The sequence below is a fragment of the Sorex fumeus genome, unplaced genomic scaffold (genome assembly GCF_029834395.1).
Source record: "Sorex fumeus unplaced genomic scaffold, SorFum_2.1 ptg000098l, whole genome shotgun sequence".
Taxonomy (NCBI): Eukaryota; Metazoa; Chordata; class Mammalia; order Eulipotyphla; family Soricidae; genus Sorex; species Sorex fumeus.
Window position 1 is genome coordinate 28,133,539 of NW_026606155.1, and position 18,331 is coordinate 28,151,869.

General features: G+C 52.4%; 1 protein-coding gene across 3 annotated transcripts in view; it reads left to right on the top strand.

Annotated features, from left to right (window-relative positions):
* TMEM229B (transmembrane protein 229B) overlaps positions 1-16,871 on the top strand; it is a 44,379-nt gene extending 27,508 nt beyond the window's left edge. For all 3 annotated transcript variants that reach the window (XM_056134214.1, XM_056134213.1, XM_056134215.1), the window contains exons 2-4: positions 3,912-4,093; positions 8,777-8,937; positions 16,197-16,871. In XM_056134214.1, coding sequence (XP_055990189.1) covers positions 4,057-4,093; positions 8,777-8,937; positions 16,197-16,721 — 723 coding nt within the window. In that variant the 5' untranslated portion in view covers positions 3,912-4,056 and the 3' untranslated portion in view covers positions 16,722-16,871. The remainder of the gene's footprint in view (positions 1-3,911; positions 4,094-8,776; positions 8,938-16,196) is intronic.
* The last annotated feature ends 1,460 nt before the right edge of the window (positions 16,872-18,331 follow it).

Sequence of the window (18,331 nt, forward strand, 5' to 3'; positions counted from 1 at the left end):
TCAGCTGCGTCTGATGGGATCTGCAGAGGGGATTACTGATGAGGGGAGGTGAGGCAGCTCTTACAGTAACACATGCCTCGCTCTGGGACAGCGGCCAGGCAGCTAATTAGAGAGCCCAGCAGCTGTCCAGCCTTGCAGGCAGCGATCTGCAGCTCCCCAGAGCTGGGGGTGGGGAGGGAGGGAACGAGGCTTGGGGCCAGAGCCCACACGCCAAAGTAGAGGGGATGTGGTGAGAGTTTGTAGGGAGCAGGACATGTTGAGGGGTGTGCCAGGCAGGATGGGGGGAGGGGAAGGCAGGGTGGGAGGGAGGAGGGTGACAGGACGTGGTGAGGGTGGGGGGCAGCCCGCAGACAAGACAGGGTGGCGGGAGGGCTGGCAGGCAGGGGGATCCAGATCCAAGTCCTGAGCAAGACAGAGTGGAGAGCCAAGTGAGGGGGGACCCACCCCAGCTTCACCCACCTTCCCTGTGCCAGTTAGGCCCCAGCCCTGTTGACCTCGGGGGTTGGGGGTTGCTGAGGGCTGGGGAGAGCCCCCTTTGACACTGAGGTTTGGGAAGTACCCAAACCCACTGTGCTCCGGTAGGTTTTACTACTTACTGGACACATAGAACGTTTGCTCTGGGTTCAATTGGGCCCCTCCCCCAGACTTAGCAGGCTCTTGAGGTAACGAGGAGATCTGGGAAGTTTTGGGGAAGAGGAGGGTGGGAGAGAAAAAGGAAGGGCGTTTGTCTGTCACTTCCTGGCTCAAGGGCTGGGCCTTGGAGACAGGCACAGGGCGGAGGGGGTTGGATTTGGTTTTTAGGTTCCGGTCAGAGAAGCAGAGATTCCAGCCTGCAAGCCCAGCTTACCCTAAATAGTTATCAGAGAGGAGAGAGGATAAGGCAGAGGGAATTTCCTGCCAGCAGCTGCCGCTTCAACCTCTTTGGGAACACAGCCCTACGTGCATGAAAACTGGATGTGCCTTTCAAGAGTTTCAGCACTGAGAAAATAACAGAATGGGCGTTGTTCTGCTCTGGCTTGAACCTGCGCTTAAGCCTGGCCCACGCGGGAGCCTGGGTGGTTTCCCAGGACGCCTGGGCTGCTCTGTCCCAGCCCAGCCCCCCATGTACAAGAGAGGAACAACATGCCTTCTGTATTGCCCACCCCTCAGGCACCTCACCTTAAAGGCCAGGGGATGATTCCTAAAGGGGAGAGGGAGCAGAAAGGGGAGTGAGCACCCCTTCTTCCTTCTCTCCAGGCAGAGACGGCCCTGGCTATTGTCAACCAGGGTTTCTGTGCTTGGCAGGAGCGAGTTCTTCCGTGACTGTGACCTCAAACTTAAGAGACCCTCCAACCATCCCCGCGTTTGATTAATGACATGGGATGGTGCAGCCGGCCAAGTATTTAGCTGTTCATCCAACAAAAATTCCCTGGTCTCAAGGGCTTCATCATGAGGCAAAGGAGCAAGCACATCATTCATTGTAATCATTCATTGTAAGTGGGACACCATGCTTCAGTAGAAGGGCTATGCCGAGTCCCCTTGAAAGTAAGTGGAAACTGGGTGGAGGGGTGTTGAAAGGAAGGGTCTCAGATGAGAGGGTGGCATGGTGGGCTGCAGAGGAGGCCAGGGGGAAGGACAGAGCTTAGAATTGAGTGGTGGTCCCTCAGTTAAACAGGTCCCCCAAATAAACTGCTTGTTTGTGCTTCCAGGAGCACCATTCTGTGAGTGGACAAGGTCAGCTCTGCTTATAGATGAGCAGGTCAACGAATGGACTAAAGAGAAATCTACCCAAACAAGAGGTAGTAGAGAGGTAGAGAGGGTAAAGCACTTACCCCACCCCGTTCGATCCCTGGGGACCACATATGGTCCCCTGAGCACAGAGCCAAAAGTAAGTCCCGGACACTGCCGTGTGAGGCCCAACATCACTCCCTCAAAGAATGGGCTGAGAAGATAGTTCAAAGGGCAGAAGGGCATGTCTTGTAAGGGTAAGGCTCTGAATTCAGCCTCCCGCAGTGCCTAGTCCCTGAGAACTGCTGGGGTGCCCCTGGTGAGCCCAGCACAACCAGTCCTAGCTCCTATCAGGCTCACTGGGAGGACTGTTGGGAGTGATCTCTGGGCTCCTTTGTGGAAGTGTGGGGGGGGGAGGGGGAGGGCAGGAAAACATAATCATCTTGGGGGAACTGTGAAAAAGCCAGCACAAGTGTGAGCACTTCTCGTGTCAGTTGCTGGAGAGTTTTTCACAGACTCGTTTGCTCCAAAAATGTTGTGTGCAAAAGTGCGGCTGGTTCCTGTGTGCTTAGACATGCTCTCAGGGGCCAGGCGGTGTCAGGGCTGGGGCAGCTTGAGCCCTGGAATCAAGTGGGGTCATCTGGTCATCTGCTGGTTCAGCCCCGCAGTGCCCTTCCATCAGGAAGCGGGGGTGGTGGTGGGGGGTGTGGAGGCGGGGCAGTGCCCTGGGAAGGAGCAGGTTCTCAACCACCTCACTTCCATCTGCCCTCCACCAGCCAGCACGGGGCTCCGGCTTGAGAGTAAGTAGACCTACCACAGACCTCCCTGGCAGGATGTGGGCTTTGGTTTCGGTTTCTGTTTTGGTTCTGTCTTTTGCTACTGATGTGCCTGCTTGGCTCCCCGGAACAACCCAGTCGCAGGGTCTCGGTGGTGGTGTGGGGATCTTGAGGGTGTTGGACATGCCCTGTGAACATCCTGCCCTCGGGGGGAAAGACCCAGGCCGGGGTGAGTCCTGCCCAGGTGAGAGGTATGTACAGGCTGACCCCTGCCCGGAGGAGAGGGAGAAGCGGGCAGCACTGCCAGGTCCTGTCTGGGGGAGAGCTGAGGAGGGAGACAGGCACGGGGACCAGCGTAGCTGCCACTCGCTGCATCTGCACCATCTGCCCCTCACTGTTCTCAAGGCACAGGCTGCAGACAGACCCCGAGGGATCTGATCTTCCAGCCTAGAGCTCATAGGTGCCCACAGCGAATTTCAGGCTCCTGACCCCCTGCCCTTTCTGTTTCCCTGGCCCTGCTGCTGCCTCGCCCACTGAGGGAGCTGGGCGCCCTGGTGCGGGAGCAGGGAGGAAGGAGGCCTCAAGCACGAGCTGGACATGGTGCTTGGTAGTCTCTCTGCTTGGCTCTTTCCAGGGAAAGGGGTCAGCTCCCACCCCCCCAATCACACTTTTCTGGGATTTGTTCCTTGGGCTCAAGCAGATGGGGCTCTTCTCAGGGATTTTCAGGGAAGTTCGGCACCTTCATATTAGGACAAAAACTATCAAGAATCCCCACCAAATGGTAGGGCTTAGGGATGTATCTATCTGTCCACAAGGGCATTACAAAGTCAGATTTCTGCTGACTTGTCTTTAGTTATCACGGATCCTAGGAAGGGCCTGACCCGTCACAGTGAAGTAAACACTAAGGGAGTGGAATTGGGGGACAAGGGTTTGAGCGCACACTTTTTGCTGGTTTGCTGTATTTTCTCTGGAGTTGTGCTCAACTCCCCAAATGCTCAAACCAGCGCATCCTGCATTCTCTGCCTTCTGAGAGGTTCTTGGCTGTCCTTGAGAACAGATGTACCCAGGGCAGGGTGAAGGTGAGCGCGTCATTTGAACCTAATGAGAATGGAGCTGGATGCTAAAATTATCTCCCCTCTCGGATTTCCGAGTGTGCACACAGTCACTCGTGGCGCAGGAGAAGCCCTGAGTCGGAGTCTCACGTGTGCGTTGCCTGGGATCGATCCCAGCCTCTCATCATTGGGTCAACCAGAGCTGAACAAACAGATGCTGAGACGAGGCAACAGTGGCTGGAGCCTGGAGCCTGGGGTGGTGCCTCCCGCCTGCAGCTCTGGCTCGCTGGGAAGCCCCGAGCCAGTGGGGTTTGGGGTTGGGAGCAAGGTGAGGGTGGTGGTTCAAGCTCATTGATGCCTCCTCTTTTCTTCCTAGGGACACACAGAAGGAGCCCACCTACTAGCCTGGGATCAGTTGAGCCCTGGAGCTGATCCTTGCCCACAGCACTGAGAATGGCACCGAGGCACAGCCAGACACCCAGACGAAGGTTAGCCAGGGACATTCCGGGACTGTGACCCTGATGTCTATTCAGAGCTGCGCACTCCAGGGTGTGACAAGTGAGTTGTGTTGTGGGTTCCCTTGGTCTTGCCAGCCCTGCCCGCCCTGGCGGCCCAGAAGCTGGTTTGGAGGGGACAGTTGTTATCCTGTTTCCTGTCCGAGAGTCCATCACAGGGTGACAATTCTCTATGGGAGGGGAAAGCCCAGCAGTGTCAGGCCATGTCACATGCCAGAGCCATCTGAGAGCAGCATGGTCTCTAAGTGCTGGCCAGACTGACCGGCTGGCTCGCCAACTTGGGTTAGACAGTCCCGCACCTGGGTGATAGCATTTCCCTAAGTCTGTGGAGGGCAGCTTGAGGCTGCTGTGGGCCTGGGCCTCTGCAGGGCAGCTGTGCCTTTCCGGGGACTTGGCTCTGTCCAGACACCGTGTGTGGTTCTTGTGGCTTCGGGGAGAGTCCCCAGGGCACTGGGATGGGAGGGATTTGTAGTGCACGGCTGTCATAAAAATGACCTCTCGTGGGTTAAGAGGAGTGGGTGGTCTTGTGTTCTCCCCATATTTCCATGGCTGCTCCTCAGTCTAGACAACGCCTCATTTGTGGGGCTGGAAGATGCCCCCCACTGTGGTCTTGCCTGTCCTCACGTGGTCTTTCTAGCCCAGGTCTCTGATTTCTCCTTGATAATGCTTCTAAAAAATGACAGTTGGATGCTTCCCCAAATCCCAGAGGCCTGTCTGGCCTGCACTCTAGTCTGTCTGTGTAGGCAGACAGTCCAGCTGTGGGATCAGGCACCAGCAGGCAGAGAGCATCTCTGAAGGCAGAACCGAGCTTGTGCTTCTACAGGGATGGCCAAAGAGGCTATAAGGAGCTGCTGAGCAGGGCCCTGTAGCCAAGAACCTAGAGCCCTAGAGTCTAAGTATTTCTTCTTTAGGGAGATCTTGATTCTAATGACAGTTAGAAATGTAAGATTCAGAGCTAGAATCTATGTTTATTTCAGACTGGGCTTGAAAAGTCAGTGACTGGGCAGAGCTGGAGCAGCAGTACAGTAGGCAAGGTGCTTGCCTTGCATGAATGTCAATCTTGGACCCAGTATAGCTCCCTGAGGCCTACCAGATGTGATCCCTGAGCACAGAGCCTAAAAGATGCCCTGAGTATCTCAGGGTGTGCCAAAAAGTCAAGGAGTATCTTTGGCAGTGTGGCTCAAGAGACAGAGCAAATACTTTGCATATGTGAAGACCTGGGTTCTCCCCCTGGCACTGAATGTTCCCATTGCCCCCAATCCATGCACCATTATGCTTCTCCCTAAAATTCAGGCTGTGGTTGAAAGGGTGTTAAGGAAGAGTGCTTTTAAGTGGCTTTGTAGCTGGTGAGACAGGCTGATCAGCAGAAGTGAGATGGAGGTGGAGAGCACCCTGAAGTCCTCGGTGGGAAGGCTGTGGTTCTTCAGAGCAAATCCTCACATAGCAGAATGCCCAGAGCAGTTGCTATCATCAGCCCTGAAATGAGGGTGTCTTCTGTCCAGAGATCCCACTCTGGAAATGGCTAATTTTTTTTCAAATATGTGATTAGGGAATAGTACCAAACAAGAAAAGGGCTGGATTCTTTGTGACAGGCTCAGACTGTGTCTCATGTGGTCATGCTATAAGTGGGAATGGGAAACAGCTATTCTCACTGTGTAAAGCATCTACGTTGAGCAAATTATACTTTCCTCTTGATGGAATATGAGGCAGCCATTGTAATCAAACATGGATGATATAACAATTTGAAAATTATGATGATACCATAAGTGAAAATGTCCACATAGATAATAAGTGAATTTAATAACTTGTAAAATAAACAAGGGGGTGTGGGGGAGGTAGCACAGTGGAAAGGATCACAGTTGTGAGTTTAGCAGGACTGGGAATAATTTTTCTTTCTATGATGAATGGATTTGCTTTGGAGGGCATTGGGGTCACTCCTAGCAGTGCTCAGGGATTACTCCTGGCTCTGTCTTCAGGGATTACTCCTAGTGGTGTTCTGGGAACTACACTTGGTGCCAGGGATCAAATCAGGATCAGCAATGTGCAACTGTGATGCCTTGATATTATCTTTTTACCAGGGCACCTGATAAAAAGCCCCTGGACTCACTTTTTGAAGTGTAAATTTAATTTTGGTGAATATGCTGCATATCATTAAAAGCAACTTTCTCTACAATGTTTCAATGATGGAGCACTTTTGTAAGTCATTCTAAAATGTTTAGAATTTAGCTATGAGCCATTTTTTTTGAGTAATTGGAAAATAATAGATACATAAAATTGCTATAATGAGACTACTTTGGAGAAATCTACCTGGCAATGCTCTGGAGCTCAGCATCACTCAGGATGCTTAGGGAATCAAGCAGTGCTGGGAATCAAACTGGGCCTCCCACAGGCAAAAGCATGTGCTCCAATCCTCTGAGCCATTGCTCTGGCTGCCAGAATAAAAGTTTCATAAAAATTGTCTGTTTCTCTAGAATGAAGAGAAAGGCTGGGCCCAGCTGCTGTTCACACTGCCCTCATCTGCATGTTTAAGAAGCCTGGGAACATCCAGGCCACATTGCACAGGTGTTAGTGATCCTAGTAGCAGGCATCATTCTGGGTACTGGGCCCCCTGGCAGAGGCCCTGCCTTCAGGACACTCATAGGTGGCCCAGACAATGAGCAAGTAGAGAATATCAGAGAAGGGAAGTGCTACAATGACAATGAAACAGGATGGTGTGAGCGGAGGAAGCCTTTTGGAGCGAAGGTCAGGGTAGGTCTCAGGGGGTCCAACTGAACTGAGGCCTGACTGGCAGTAGTAAGGCCGCAGGTGAGGTATGGGAAGAGCCTCGCAGGCAGCATGCAGGATGCCCGGGCACAGGGTGCTCTTTCCTGTGAAACCTCTGTGCCAGGTGGTCTCCATTACCCAAGCCTGCTTGTCCCCAGACTCCGCAAGCTGGGATTTGCTTAGCGCCTGAGGCTTGGGGCAGTCTCCCCACCGGTCACCTGTATGGCTGGTTACTCCTGACCTTCTGGCTGTGACTGTGGCTGAGGTAGGCACAGGGCTTCCCTGGGCAGCCTACATGCTGGCCATGACTTCTGGCTGGCATTTCCGTGGCAGGGACGGGCCATCTGAAATTCCAGTAGCACTGGGGGTAGGCTGGCAGCCAGGGTGGCTCTGGACAGGGTATGTCCTGAGGAGACCCAGAGTGGTGGCTGCTGCCACGGCCCTCAGTTGGTCAGCTTTGACATTCTATGTCCTTCACGTGGACCCTGCCAGAGCTTGACCTCAGAACAGAACCTCAGTGGTCTTACAACAGAGACTGACCACCTCCTGTGGCTCTGACACCCAGTTTGGTGCTTCATGGTTTGGCCACATAGAAGCTCATGACCTTCTCGTGCCCTGGAGTCTTTCCAATTTCCACCGGAGCTTCCAGAAGTAGAACACACAGGATGGCCGTTACCTCAGAGAGCCTGCGGGGCAGGGCAGTGTACTGACCGGGGAAAGGAACTTAGTGGGCTGGAAGGGTTCAAACCCCACCTGACACTGCCTTTTACAGCTATATGAACATAGGCTAGTTAGTTTCTTTTTTTGCCTCAATTTCCTCATCTAAAAAGTGGCATTTGAGGGTATCTAAAAATGCTGGAGAGGGTGGCTGATGATGATGGTGGTAGTGGTGTGACTGTGACTTGGGAGATAGAAGAAGGACCAGTAGTGTCAGGGCCGGAGAGATAGTATAGCAGGTAGGGAACTTGCCTTGCACAAGGCTAACCTGGGTTTGATTTAGGCACCCTTGTGGTTCACTGGGCACCTCCACAAGTTTGCCATGAGCCCAGAGCCAGGAGTAAGTTGTAAGCATAGCCAGGTATGGCAACAAAACAGACTGGTAATGTCACTGATCCCAGGGGGCATTCCTGGGCAATGTCCTCCTCCAGAGAGGTGGCATCTACCCAAGCCAGTAACCACAGGGCTTTCCCCTGCTCGCTTCCCACCAGGGTCTGAGGAATGCCCAGGTGTTTCTCACTAACATGATCACCACAGCAGAAGTTTCTGAGTTTGCTTTGTGTACCTGGATATCAGGTCAACTACCTGACTCTCTGAGTTTCCACTCCCCCTGCCCCAGCACAGAACCTGCCAGCTATGGGACTCAGGGTCCCTCAAGCTACCTCTCACCTCTCCCCACTCACCTTGTCTTAAGGAGCCTCCAAGAGGTCACTGAGTTTCCCCAGATCACAGCACCAAAGGAGTGAAATTTGGAGAGTAAGTGGAGAGGAAGAGGAAGGTCTGCCCAGACTAGAAGGAGAATCCCGATTTTCTAGAAAGGTGTTTCTAGTTGGCCCCAAGTGCCCAGACTCACAGTGTTGTGGCAGATTAGCTTCCTGGAACAAGATGGGAGTTCTTGGCAAAATTGAGGGCAATCCTCCCGTCTGGTTCAGCCTTCAGCCTGTCTTAGGCTTTTCAGTATTCCCTTTACTCCTGGCAACTGTCTGCTTTTGCTCTGCCTCACTCAGGGTTATTTGTGAGGGCAGATTCTCCCAGGAAATGGGGCCTGGAAGCCAGCCCCTGCCTCCCCCGGCCTCCTGAGCCTCGGAGGGGCAGTGCCCTGCCCTGCCATGCACCTCTGCAGGAACGCGGTGTTCCCAGGGCTTTCATCACCATGGCCAAGGGCTCTTGAACGTGAGTGTTGTTTCCCCACAACCCACTTTTGAAACCACCCACCGCACTCCACGCTCTTTCCTCCTGCTTTTAGCTGTGCCGCGTGCTCCTGAGAGGCCTTCCCACCCGAACCTGCTTTCCTGGGCCCGCTGTCTTTGTGTCGTGGAACTCAGGAGGGTTGTGCTGGTCACCAGGACAAAGAGGTCGCGTGCAGGGCGCTGCTGGTTCTTCCCGATCCCAGGGCACAGCAAGGAGGTACTAAAAGGGTCTGGGGCAAAAGGGCTGGCGTGGGAAGACTATCAGGCCTGGGGGGAAGTGGGGATTTGTGGTGGGGGGAAGGGGGCTGCAGTGTGGGGTCGGAGTTATAGTACAGCGGGTAGGGTGTTTGCCATACACACGGCCAACCCAGGTTTGATCCCCGGCACCTCATATGGTCTCTCGAGCACTGGCAGGAGTGATTCCTAAGTGTAGAGCCAAGAATCACTGGGTGTGACACAGAATCAAAAAAGCAAACAAAAAAGCCAGAGTTTCAGCCCACCCTCTATGATGATTAGAAATAGGTCTGTAGAGTGGAGTATCCCCAAATACACCCAAGTTAACACCTGCCTCTAATATGCACCCTTGTGTCTGAGATGCCAGCCCAGGGGATGGCACTGTACCCTGCCCTGGCTTCATGCCCTCATCTCCTGGCCTCAGCTAGGCCCTCCAGGTGCCCAGGTTGTTTGTGTTTTGGGCCACACCTGGCAGTGCTAAAAAAGAAGAAGAAGAAGAAGTAAGCACAGCTTACTTCTTCTTTTTTAAAAAAAATTTTATTAGTGAAACACCATGAGGTACAGTTGTAGACGTGCACATTTTTGTGCTTGGGTTTCAGTTATACAATGATTGAGTACCCATCCCTCCACCCATGCCCATTCTCCACCTCCAATGCTCCCAGTATCCCTCCCACACTCCCCCACACCCCCATCCCACCCCACCCCTGTGGCAGGGCATTCCCTTTTGTTTTCTCTCTCCTTTTGGGTGCTGGCTCACAGCTTACTTCTGACTCTGTGCTCAGGAGTGACTCTTGGCAGTGCTGGGGCCCATCCGCAGTGCTGGAGGTGTGCATGGGTCTTCCCTATGTGTCAACCAGTTGAATTCCTTCACCTCCACTATGACCCTTTCTCACTCTGTAAGCTTTTCCCTAGCACCGGGGACGGAAAACTCCTCCCACACAGCCCTAAGGGCCTGCTGATGAAATAGGTGTGAGCCTGGAACATGGGCTCTTTCGTGGCTGGTCCTGGGCAGGCTGGCCTGGGAGCTGCGCTGTTTCTCAGACCTCAGTGGGAAGCTGCAGGCTCAGGCCGACTCCCCGCTATGGTGTACCCACCGATTATCTGTGTGGGAGACGGTCTGCATAGGGATTCTTGTTCTTGGCTACTGGGCTGACACTCGGGGTGGAGATGAAGACCTGACCTGCTTGACCAGTAAGGCTGCCCAGCCAGGAGCACGGGCAGGGGCAGATGACCCTGCCTAAGGTAAGAGGGGGAGAGGGGTCCTCAAAGTGGGAGAAGTCCCCAGGATCTTGGCCTTGTGCCCCAGGTGAGAGCCAGCCCCCCCAGGCTTTGGCTGTATTCTGAGGAGTAGGATTCCACGAGCTCCTCTGTCTTCACCAGGACCCGCAGACTGTGACTGGGCTTATAGTCACTGCCTGAGTGGGGCAGCAGAAACGGAGGCACCGAGAGGCCAGGTAACATTAATGGTGGGGGGTAGTGGGGGATGTCAGCTAGGATGGAGTTTCCTGGGTCAAATCTGAAGTCATGGTTTAAGAGGGAAGAACTGCGCTTATTTGATAGGATTTGAGGGTCCTAGGTTCATGTGCTCTGAAAGTTTCTTGAGCATCTTCTAGAGACAAGATGCAAAGATGATTAATTCTTTTTTTGGTGGGGGCGGGGACATACATTTAGGTGTCAAGGGGCTACTCCCCGACCAGTGCTTGTGGGTCACTCCCAGCAATGCTCAGGGGACCAGGTGGTTCTAGGGATCAAACCTGGACCTGGTGGCTGGAGCGGTAGCACAGAGGGTAGGGTGTTTGCCTTGCACGCGGCCAATGTGGGTCCGATTCCAAGCATCCCATATGATCCTCTGAGTACCACCATGGGTAATTCCTGAATGCAGAGCCAGGAGTCACCCCTGTGCATCACCAGGTGTGACACTATCCTACTGTTGTTCATCGATTTGCTTCAGTGGGCCCAGTAATGTCTCCATTGTGAGACTTGTTACTGTGTTTGGCATATCGAATAAGTCACAGGTAGCTTGCCAGGCTCTGCCATGCAGGCGAAATACTCGCAGTAGCTTGCTGGGCTCTCCAAAAGGGGTGGAGGAATCGAACTCGGGCCAGCCAGGCCAGCCGCGTGCAAGGCAAACACCCTACCACTGTACTATCACTCTAGCCCGTTAATGGCAGTAAGTCATTATAATTACCACAATGTTATTCAAGTACAAAATAAAATTTAATGCAATATACTTTAAATTCCAGAGTTGAAAACTCGGGTGTGACACAAAAGAAAAAAAACCTGGATCTTCTGCATGCAGAATATGTGTCATAGTTCACTGAACCATTTCCCCAGCCAATTAAATCATTTTTAAGATAATTTTTTTGAAAATAATTTTTGAACTGGGAACACTAGTGCCAGGAAATGTACACTGGTGGAGGGAGGAGTGTCTGAACACTGTACAACTGAAACCTAATCTTGAACAGCTTTGTAAGGGTCTATCTCACAGTGATTCACTAAAAGAAATTTTTGGACCAGAGGGATAGCTTAACCAGAGGAGCACATGCTTTACATAGGGGAGACCCGGGCTCAGTCCCCAGCACTATATGGTCCTCTGAGCACTGCTGGGAATGAACACCACTGGGCATTGCCCAAAAGCAAAAAGAAGTTTATCATTTTTAAGGCAAAAGCTATATGTGCTTATTTGAAAAACATTTAGATCACACACAAAAAAGTGTGATACAAATAGGAGATAGAAACAACTTATGATGTCACTGGAATTTTTGGAGATGATTGTAGCTGGATGTGGGGTATACTGACATAAATGTATGCCTTTGCAAAATCCAGATCATAGTAAATATTCAGCTTTGAGTCCTACACTTTTGACATTGTACTAAGCAGACATTCATCAAGTGACCACTAGTGCTTGCTCACCTTTGGATGGGCCCTGGCCAAGTGCTAAGTGTCAATGGCTCAGCAGTGTGCTAGGGACAGAGGTGGAAGGAGTGTGTAGATGCTCTGGCCATGGATATTTCGGAAAGGTCTTCAGAGAGGAGGAGGCGGACCTTGAAGGTAAGAGATAGATTCATAGACCGTGGCTTGGGGAAGAGGGTGGGTGTAGCAGTTGGGAAGGACACCCCAGGTAGCAAAAAATAGCAATAGAGTCTGGAGGACAGGATCTGAGGCAGAGGTAGGTCAGGAAGGGCTTTGCCAGCCATCCCTAGGGGATTGAGGCTTACTCTGTAGATATTAAAGATCCGCTAATGGGCTCTAAGTGGGGAGAAACATCGGATTTGTCTTTTATAAAGATTGCTGTTTCTGCACACTCTTCTGTAGTGTGATGAGTGTAGAGAATTCACTCCTCCATTGGAAGGGACCAAGGCAAGGAGGCTACCAGAGTTGTGCAGGAGAGAGATGGTGATTTGAAGCAGAGCAATGAGAAAGAGGAATAAAGAGGAGGGGATGATTAGAATAAAAAGGATGGAGCTGGAAATGTGGCTTAAAGGGCAGCACACATGCCTTTCATGTGTGCAGCCCTGTATTTGATCCCTGGCATGATATGGTCCCCTTAGGAGTGCTTGTGGTGGCTCTGATGACTCCCAGTAGCAACAGCAAACAAGAGTAGAAAGGGTGAGTGTTAATGGCCATCTTTGCTTTGCCATGTGACTTGCTTTGACCAATGAGATGTTAGTGGGTGTCTGGGAAAGCACTGTGCAGTTGGGCTTGCTTGCTCTCATGCCCCGGCTATGAAAAGAACATGCTTGGGCTACACCCCAGGGCCCAGGAGCAGGATGAGAGGCCAGTGGAGCAGAGCCAAGCATAGACAGGGGAGAGCCACCAGATGACTCACAGTCTTATGATCAAGGGCAGCCAAGAGTTATCAACTCACAGATACTATAATAATATAATAATAATAACTCAGGACCTTATGATAATGAACGGGAGTTGTTTTAAGCCATGGAGTTTGGGATGATTTGTTATGCAGCTAACTGACTGAGAAAATGTCTTCGATCTTGTAATGAATGTTTTTACAAGTGTGGGCGCTAAAGATGCAATAGTACTGAGCCACACAGACAAGGACCTTACTCTTGGGGATCTCTTGGTAGAGTGAGGATATGTAGCAGAGGAAGCCAGAATGAGGCCAAGGCCTCTGGCTGTTGCTTGGTGCCATTGATGAGGATGGAAAACACTGCTGTCTGCAAGGAGTAGTCAGGCAGTGCTAATGTGCCACAAAATAGTAATTGTGGGGGCTGGTGCCAGAATACAGTGGATAGGGTACTTGCCTTGCATGCAACCAACCTATGATCAATCCCCAACATCCCATATGGTTCCCCAAGCACCACGAGGAGTAATTTCTGAGTGCAGAGCCAGGAGTAACCCCTGAGTACTACTGGTTGTGGCCCAAAACAAAGTAATTGGAGGGTCTGGAAGATAGCTTACCAGGCAGAAACATGTGATTTGCATGTGCTGAGACCCCAATTCAAACCCTGGCACTGCTTGGCCCTAGGGACCTCCGAGCACTGCTGATGTGACCATGGTGGTGCCCAGCATTTCAGGATCCCAGCAGCATGGCATCTTTGGGCCTCTCATTGAACCACCCAACTGGTTGACCAAGTATCAATGGGAGTCGCTCCCAAAATAAAGCAATAGTAATTATGGGGCCAGAGAGATAGTTCAGGGGTTAAGGTATTTGCCATGCATGGAGCTGATCCCAGTTTGATCCTGGGTACTGTGTAGCACCCCTGGGAACTTCCAGAAGGGACTCCTGAGGGCAGAGCCAGGAGAGACCCCTGCAAATGAAGCCAGAAATAGCCCATGAGCACTGCCAGGTGAAAACCCAAAGCCCCCCTTAAAAATACACCATGAAACAAGAAAAAATAAAACCAAATGTCAGGATAAAAAGGCAATTAGGATGATATTGGCTAAAGAACCCAGTGAGGGGCTGGAATGATAGCACAGCAGGTAGGGCTTTTGCCTTGCACGCGGCCAACCCAAGTTCCATTCCCAGCATCCCATATGGTCCCCTGAGCACCGCCAGGAATAATTCCTGAGTGCATGAGCCAGGAATAAACCCTGAGCACCACTGGGTGTGACCCAAAAAGAAAAAAAAGAGACCAACGAGAGGTTCATATAGTCTGATGGAGGGCAAGGGGAAAGCAGAGAGGTCTGTAGGTTCAGCCAGTCTTTGGAGAAGCAAAACAGGTCCTTATAGACTGGTGGGTTAAGTTATCTGAGAGGAAAGGAAAAGGAGTAGGAAGTTGGGGAGGACTCTCCTACTTCAGTCCACTGGCTTCCTCTCAACATTGAAATTGAACACCAAAACCCCACTTAATGGAGCAGTTAAAGACAAATGTGACCACAAGCTGTTACTACTTGTCACCCATTAGGATAACCATCATCAAAAAGGTGGAAAATAACAAGTGTTGGCAAGGATGTGGAGAAATTAGAACCTTTGGCATATTGCTCGTGAGAAAGTAAAAATGATCCTGCCATTGTAAACTGCAAGGCTGTTCCTTAAAAAATTAAAATTGAATTACCATATGCTTGAGCAATTTTCATTTCTGGGCATATACCCCAAAGATTTAAAAGAGGGTCTCATCTGGATATTATCATGCTGAGAGAAGTTCATCAGGAGGGGAAATAGTACATAATGATCTCCCTCCTATGTGCTATAGAAAGAAACATAGTAAGGAAACAACAAATACCCAAATGCAACAGAAACTGAGAACTGGTTTTTCGTAGGAAGCATATCACTGGCATAGAGGGGATAGGACAGGGTGGAGGTGGGTAGGGATGACACTGGGACACTGGTCGAGGGTGTGGTTTCAAAATGTTTTATGCACAAAGCCCTGCCATTATCAATATTGTAAATCACGGTTCCAGAAATTAAAAAAAAATTCTCAAATGAAAGAAAGAATTTGAGGGCTGGAGAGATAGTAGTGGGAAGAGGACTTGCCTTGCATATAGCTGACCCACTTCAATGCCCAGCACCCTAAATGGTCCTCTGAGCCCTGCCAGGAATAATCCCCTAACTCAGAGCCTGGAGTATGCTCTGAGTACTGGTAGGTGTGGCCAAAAATCCAGAAAAAAAAATGAATTTCAAAATGTGAAATAAAAGGAAGTCTCAGATATCTGTATACTCATCTTTGTAGCTGTATTAATTCACACTAGTCAGAAGACAGAAGCAACCTATGAATGAATAAATGGATGAGCCCAATATGATATCACTAGACAGACCAAATTAGGACATTGTTCAGTACTAAAAAGGGAAGGAAATTCTGGCATATGCCAGATGGGTCTTGAGGTCATTATACTAAGTAAGGAAGTCACAAGAGAACGTACCTCATTTATTTATTTTTTGCTTTTTGGATCACACCTGGCGATGCTCAGGGGTTACTCCTGGTTCTGCACTCAGGAATCACTCCTGGCAGTGCTCAGGGGACATAGGGGATGCTGGGAATCGAAGCTGGGTCGGCCACATGCAAGGCAAATGCCCTACCAGCTGTGCTATCACTCCAGCCAAAGAGGACGTACCTCATTTAAATGGGGTACCTAGTCAAATGCATAGAGACAAAATGCTGGAGGACAGTTGTCATGGTCTTAAGTAGCAGATGGAGAGTGAGAGCACAGGTTCCCTTTGGCAAGATGGAAGAGTTTTGAGGTGGATGGTGGTGATGGTTACACAACAGTGTGACTGTATCAAATGCCACCTACAAATGCTGACCAATATGATCAAAATGGTAAATGTTATGCTATCTGTCTATGTTAGCACATACATAGAAGCCAGGATGTGGTGAGTTGTTTAGAAAGATCTCAGAAGTATGCGATGTGGAAGTATTAAGATATGGGGGGGGAGAGATGGGGATCCCCATGGATGAGCAGCTAGAGGCCTGGAAATACGGGCCACTGATGACCAGGCAGAACAGACATCTCTTTCATGCCTCAGAGAAGTTCTTGCAGGGGGCTAGTAAACACCTCCTTCCAACTAGGATTCACGGAGGGCACTGAGCCTGTCCCCTTGCTTTGATTTCTCGGGCAAAGCGTGCTGAGAAGTCATGGACCTGGAACGACGGCCACTAGATCAAGAGACCGTTTGGGAGATTGAATCGAGAGGCACTTTCCCGGCTCCCTTCCTGCCCGCTGCCAATAGCGGCTGGGGCTGGGCCGTTGGCGAGTGTCCTCCGCACCCTGGGCCCCCTCCCCCTGCAGCCCTGACCCCATCCCCCCCTTTTCCCATCTCACCCATCTCCTCTGTGCCCGCAGCAGCCAGCCCGCGCCCGCACCATGGCCTCGGCCGAGCCCCTGACCGCCCTGTCCCGCTGGTACCTGTACGCCATCCACGGCTACTTCTGCGAGGTGATGTTCACGGCCGCCTGGGAGTTCGTGGTGAACTTGAACTGGAAGTTCCCCGGGGTGACGAGCGTGTGGGCGCTCTTCATCTACGGCACGTCCATCCTCATCGTGGAGCGCATGTACCTGCGCCTGCGTGGCCGCTGCCCGCTGCTGCTGCGCTGCCTCATCTACACGCTCTGGACCTACCTGTGGGAGTTCACCACCGGCTTCATCCTGCGCCAGTTCAACGCCTGCCCCTGGGACTACTCCCAGTTCGACTTCGACTTCATGGGGCTCATCACCCTGGAGTACGCCGTGCCCTGGTTCTGCGGGGCGCTCATCATGGAGCAGTTCATCATCCGCAACACCCTCCGTCTCCGCTTCGACAAGGACGCTGAGCCCGGGGAGCCGGGCGGCGCGCTGGCCCTGGCCAACGGCCACGTCAAGACTGACTGAGCGGGTGGGGGAGGGGGTGGGGCCGGAGTTTTTCCCCCCACTGGACCCGTGGGCCAAGGTACCAAGTTGGTGGCGCTGCCTCTTCTGTACAGCACAAGCCCTGCCTAGCCTCTCTGCCCAGTAGAAGAATCCATGCGGCTCCCCCTCCCGTGGCCCCACCGAGCAAGCGAGCGAGCGTGGGATTGGGGGTGGGGGTGGGGGATTGGTCTGCTGCTGCCGTGCGGGGGAGGGGGGCGTTGCGGAGGGATTGTGGGATGGGTGCTCCCGGGGCCCAGGTCCTGTGGTGATGAAAGACTCCCAGGCCGGGGGCAGAAGGACGGGGCTGCAGAGCTGCTGCTGTCCGGCCCACCCTCTTCCCTCTTATCTGGTTTAGCTGGGCTTTGGCTGGCTCCATTAGGCAATATTCAGGTGCTTGCTTGCAACCAATACCTCCCCAGGGGCCTGCTGAGCTGCAGCCTAAGGAGAGAGGGGGCAGCCAGGAAGCTGCTTGGCTCTGGTGTGGGCTGGAAGGGCTGGACTCCTTCCCCTGGCCTCTCTCCCCATTCCCCAGGGCCCTGAGCTAGCTGCTCCTTTGGCCTGCTGGGCCCCCCCACCCTTGACCCCTGGTGCTGGTTTCCCACCAATCTTGGGCTTTTGGAGGTTTTCACCCCTGTGTGTTCTGTGGTGTACCCCTACCCCCACCTCACTTTCCACCCCCACCCCCGCTCTTTTCTCTCTTATTTTTCAAGGCCTTTACCACTAGCGGCCCCTTTGTCCGTGTCACATACCCTCCCACTCTGGTCCTCATGCCCAGCTCCCAGCCAGCACAGCGGCTGCCAGAGATAGAAGCCTGAGACACGCAGCGCCGCCCCCCCCCCCAAAAAAAAATATCTGCGGCCTTCTTGCAGCTTGCCCTCCACTGTTTCTGGGGTTCTGGGGATAGGAAGCTCCCCGCCATCCCTCCCACTCCACTGCTGGGCAATGGAGGTGTCCCTGGTGCTCTTCTCCATGTTCCCTCCCCATAGTGGCCCAGCTGGTAGCCCCCACCAAGGGTGTGTTCAAGCCCCCCAGGGCCCTCTGGATCCACCATGGGGACCTAGCATCAGATCACTTCTGGGGAGGGGGGGAGTCACCCGCCTCGTTTGTTTTCAGGCCAAATGAGGGACAGTGCAACTTTTGAAGGGATGGAGCCCCATGGGGAATGACTGAGGAGGCCTCTGGAACATCCTGAGTAGAAAGGTTCTTGGTTTTGCTCTAGCCCCAACCCTGCAGCAAAACCTCCTCAGGGTTAACCCCTCCCCAGTTTCCCCGGCCCCCTGGCAAGGCTGACCCTCTGGGCACCCCTTCAACAGTATTAACCCTGCCACGTTCATGGGCATTGTCATGTTGGTTACCCTTTCCCCCATGACAGGTTTATTGCTGGCAGTGGACATCGGGGACCCTCACTCCGGCCCTCCACCCGCCCTCTTCCCTGCTCTCCCTAGGGCAGGGTTCCTCAGAAGGGAGCCTGGCCCGGCTCCTCAACTCTTTGGACCACACTAGGACTCCTAGGTAGCATTTAGTCTTTCCTTTGTATCAGTCTTTCAAATGTGAAGATGCCGCCTGAGGAGACAGTCTCCTCTCTCTCGCTG